At 40.2% G+C, this 4,705-nt stretch overlaps 1 protein-coding gene across 1 annotated transcript; it reads right to left on the minus strand.

The window, feature by feature from the left end:
* Nucleotides 1-772: 772 nt before the first annotated feature.
* On the minus strand, nucleotides 773-1,964 carry LOC149211186 (uncharacterized). Its single transcript, XM_089399204.1, has 2 exons — nucleotides 1,548-1,964; nucleotides 773-880 (listed from the first exon to the last, which is right to left on the minus strand). Exons 1-2 carry the CDS (start codon nucleotides 1,962-1,964, stop codon nucleotides 773-775), a joined length of 525 nt encoding a protein of 174 aa, XP_089255330.1.
* Nucleotides 1,965-4,705: the final 2,741 nt, after the last annotated feature.

The following is a 4,705-nucleotide window of genomic DNA, read 5'->3' on the forward strand; positions in this document are numbered from 1 at the left end:
CTGGCACGCACCGCTTCCACATCGCCAAAGTCATAATCAAATACCCGAAAATGAAATTTTTGGTTCGTCTGTATAGATCCTCCCAAGCTTCAAATTACTCATTTAGTAGAAATGTCCATTGGTTGAGCGAAATTCCTTCACAACAGTGCTCTGCAACTAATATGGTGTACAATGTACACTCATTTCTAGAGAAATGTTTAATTACTTTCCCTACAATGATATAACAAGTGAATCTGATGTGGTCCTTGTTGATCAAATCTATTTTAGTGCCCTTTCCATCACGCTTGGTGTTATACTCACTGTAATAATCATTGTCCCCCTCATTCTTGGCTCATTTCAACCTGGTCTTGAACGCGGTCGAGATTTCATCTCCTGTTGGTGAGAGCCTGGTGAGGCGTTGAATTTCCTCCACATGAATTGGACATTATTTGTCTAACCAGAGTGAGCCACCATGCATCTTACTCACCAAAATGTTAGTGCATTTCATTGCAGTGAAAGAAGTTCTAAAAATCGATGAACTCCTCAAATTTATCAAAGTCAAATGCTGAAGTGACTGAGATGTTCCTTTGATATTCGTTGCAATTGTATCATCACCCTTCAGAACTTCTTCTGTATATAACTCTCACTTGAGCGCTAGAAACTAGAAACAATTTGAAAGATCATTGTCTACCAGTGTTGCCTTGTCATATTTCCCATACAATGATTCTATAACAGTATTCTATCATCTAGTTTGTCTTTAGGAACTGAGATTATCTTCGTCATACTTCTGCAACTATATGACAGTTACAGGGGGCTGACAGCAAGTGCTTGAGTAACGTTGTTGAGTTTCGAGCCGAGACTTGAAGAATTTTGTCACCTGAATTGGAACTTCTGAAAATTCCTACATAACCATGCAGATTAAGTAGACCAAATTTGACACGACATTTCTGACTAGACTTGCTAACTAATTACTATGACAACTTTACCTATGCATACTTGATCATGTTAACTGGTCACTAGCTGAGCTGTACGTAACTTGGATGACACATGTCGGGAAAAGTATAAAGTGGAGCAGATGGGTAATAATGTGACCGTAATGGCGAATTTATTGGTTAACTCTTTCCATAATAGGAAAAGATTCTATGGAAATTTACTTGACAGGGGAATTATTACCTAATTATTACAAAAAACACTCTTAATATGATGGATAAGACTTGTGAAACATGTGACTGACCTCCACCACGACTGTCAGTTGCGGTCAGGTGACATAGGTGCCACAATTGAGCTAAGACACGAGAATTATTATATAGAAAATAAAATAAAATAAAACTTAAATGGATTGACTCCTTGATTGTCTTATTCCTACTAACTCTAAACCTACCTATAGGCCCTTTTCAGAGACCTCATCAATTAGAATATTGGGTGTTGCACTGATGGAAAGGCTTCAAGCATGCACCATTTGACCCATCCTGGTATCAATATTCCATCCAGTTGCGCAAGTGTCACTGCTCCAAACTCCCTGATTTCCACGACTATGAATGGACCAAGACAATGCATCTGCAACTTACCTGGGAACTTTTGAAACTTGATGTCTTATAATAAAAATGTCCTCCAAATGTGAACAATTTTCTCTTAATGTGTCTGTCGTGCCATGCTTTCTGCCCTGTTTTCTCAATAGAATGGTGGAATTCAACTAGAAATTCCGCTTCATCTAATTCCATCAATTCCTCCAACTGCTTTTGTAGCAATGCATTGTCTTTCATCTTTGTATCTTGAGCAATGAATATGCTTGGTGTTGCAAATTCAGCAAGTATTGTGGCTTCTCGTCCATATACCAATTGGAGTGGTGTTTGCTTGTGTGATCGCTTGATTGTCATTCGATACACCCATAACGTGGCTGGTACACGCTCATCCCAATTGTCTTGACTTGCCGAACATATCTTTGTTAGTCCCTTCTCCAGTATCTTGTTGAATGCTTCAACCATCCCGTTAGCCTAAGGGTGGTATGGGTTGCTCTTATGATGTTGGACTAGGAAATTCTGTAGGAGGGACGCAACTATTTCATTTATAAAATGAGTCCCTTGGTCACTTGTTAGGATTTTTGGGTATCCAAACCTGGATATGATAGTTTCAAAAATAAACCTTGTCATTTTGTGTGTTGTACAATATTTAACTAGTGCCGCCTCTGCCCATTGCATGAGATATTCGGCAGCTGTGATGATATATCGTGCATGATAATGACATGCTGGTGGGTTGATTGGCCCAATGAAATCAACTTCACACTTTTCAAAGATCTACACTGTACATATTGGTTATAGTGGTAATTCATCATGATGCGAAATTTTTCCAACTCTCCAACACACATTATAGCCTTTCACATATTATTTGGCATCCTTGTAGAGTGTAGGCCACCATAACCCTGCTTGCAAGACCTTCCTCGCCATTGCTTTTCCCCCGACATGCCCTCCCGCAACTCTAAAGTGGCACTCCCATAATACATCTTGCCTTTCATGCTGGAGGAGAGATCGTCACAAGACTTGATTGATGCCCAACTTATAAATATGTCCTACGATCAACTGATAGTCAACTTCTCACACCACCATGTGTCACTTTTGCGTTGCTGTATGTCCCTCTGGACATTGCCCTGTGGATAAAAAAGATGCAATTTCCTCCAAGTAGTTAGGTATTGCTTCTATGCGGAATAAATCAACATCCGATAGTTGATCATCTAGGGAGCCCCCACTTTCCCTTGATTCTAGTTTGGAGAGGTGATCTGGTCCCACATTCAACTAGCCTGGTTTAATGATAACCTCGAATGTAAACTCCTGGAACAACATTAGCCACTTGTAGATTCTTCCCTCTAAGACTAGCTTGTTGAGCAAGTATTTTAATGTCGAGCGATCTGTAAAGAATTTGAACGGGGCTCCAAGTAAATAGTGCTGAAACTTTTGCAAGGAGTATACCATGGCTAGTTCTTCTCTCTTGGTCGTGGTATAGTTCTTTTCTACAGTTGACAACTTCCTACTTGCAAAGAATATTGAATGATCCAAGTTCCCTCCCCCTGGTTGCACCAACACTACCCCTAGCACAATTCCTGATGTATTGATATGTGCATGGAATTTTTTGTTCCAGTCTGGGTATACTAAGATGGGAGAACTTACCAAGTTTTCCTTTAGGATGTTCAATGTTGCTTGACAAGTCTTCATCCAATTGAATGTTTCTGTATTCTTGAGTAGCTTCTCCATGAGGGCGGACTCATAATTTTGGATGAATAAGTGATAATACCCTGTGTGGCCTAGCGTTGATCGCAACTACTTCATATTAGCCGACGGTTCCATATTTAAAATTGCCGCAACCGTTGGAAGGTCCACACAAACACCATCTTTGCAATCGATGTGGCCTAGCAACGTACCAAATGGAACTGCAAAGATACACTTCTTTAGGTTTAGGGATATTTGTAGCTATCTACACCAGTCAAAAATTACTCTAAGTAAGTTGGCATGCTTCTTCGATAAGTTGTAAATTGTCCAATCGTCCATGTATACCTCCAAGAACCAGTGATGTAGTCTCCAAAGGCGGCAATGAAAATTCAGGAGAACACGACAGGCACATTCTTTAGGCCACAAGGCATGACGTGGTATGCATACGAGCCCCATTATGTGGTGAACATTGTTTTCTTCTTGTCTTCCTCTTCTATTCAGACTTGATGGTACCATAAGAACCTGTTGTAGCGGCTACAACCATCCTCCCAAAATTTTACTCTGCTTCATTTTGGAGCCTCCGTACCAACCATCCTTGGCAGCATGTCTTTCACTGCCCAGGTACTTATGCTTTTAGTTGAGTTTTTTCGGCTTATCAGCTTGTGTTTGCTAACATGTTTACCTTTCACCTGCAAGTTGGCCTCCCGTGACTTAGTCTTCAACTGGTTCTTGTGTTGACTTGGAGAATTGTGTAGAACTTGAGGGTAGTCAAACTTTCTCTCCAGAATTGCGCGGTGCATACTGACAGCCATAACCGCTCTCCAAAATTGCGCAGAGTATGCAGGATGCCTTCCCCAAGAAAATTGCACAGAGAAACCTATCAATGGCCTTCCTCTCAGAATTTGCGCAGTTCTGACTGGAAACCATGGCTTCTGTCCAGAAATTACGCAGAGCTTGACGGGTAGCAAGAGCCACTCAGCCCAAAATCTATGCAGAAGTCATCCCAAGGCTTGTTTTTTGTTACATGTGCTCACAGGTTGACTGGTTCCCTCCATGATTGTGCAATATTTCCTTGCATGCATGGGAAACCTTTTCCCGAAAATGAAAAAAGCAAAAAAGAAAAATCATCCCTAGATTTTAGGGATCTATTTTTAGAAGCTGGGGGTTATATGCAAAAGCCATTTTAGAAACCTCCGCAAAGTGTCACCTTTTCCTATAATTGTGACATGAACGTCATAAGCCTTGATTGCGATAATGAGATTATCATAATTGCACAACTCTCATACTTAATAAACCAATACAGTAATATCGCTATTGCATATCAGTGGGGTACTCGAAGATAAGTTTTATTTACTGTTTGAAAGGTTTTAGGATGCGCTATACTAATGAATAATAAATAACCACATGAAGCCATGATTTCAGTTATTAAAGGATTCTAACAGTATTCATGATTTCAAATCCCAAGGAGATTTGATGGCCTGTTTAGATTGATTCGCATTTAAAATTCCCTTTCCTTCATTTCAAAG

The sequence above is a fragment of the Pinus tabuliformis genome, chromosome 1_2, assembly GCF_031772625.1.
Source record: "Pinus tabuliformis cultivar Carrire ecotype Pingquan chromosome 1_2, CPIR1, whole genome shotgun sequence".
NCBI classification, from domain to species: domain Eukaryota; kingdom Viridiplantae; phylum Streptophyta; class Pinopsida; order Pinales; family Pinaceae; genus Pinus; species Pinus tabuliformis.

Bases quoted from the DNA above. Each gene is read 5' to 3' on its own strand.
- LOC149211186 (XM_089399204.1), bottom strand. From the start codon at position 1,964: ATGGTTGAAGCATTCAACAAGATACTGGAGAAGGGACTAACAAAGATA. The intron at 881-1,547 runs GTAAGTTGCAGA...ATGGTTATGTAG, and splicing joins CAAGTTTCAAAAGTTCCCAG to GAATTTTCAGAAGTTCCAAT.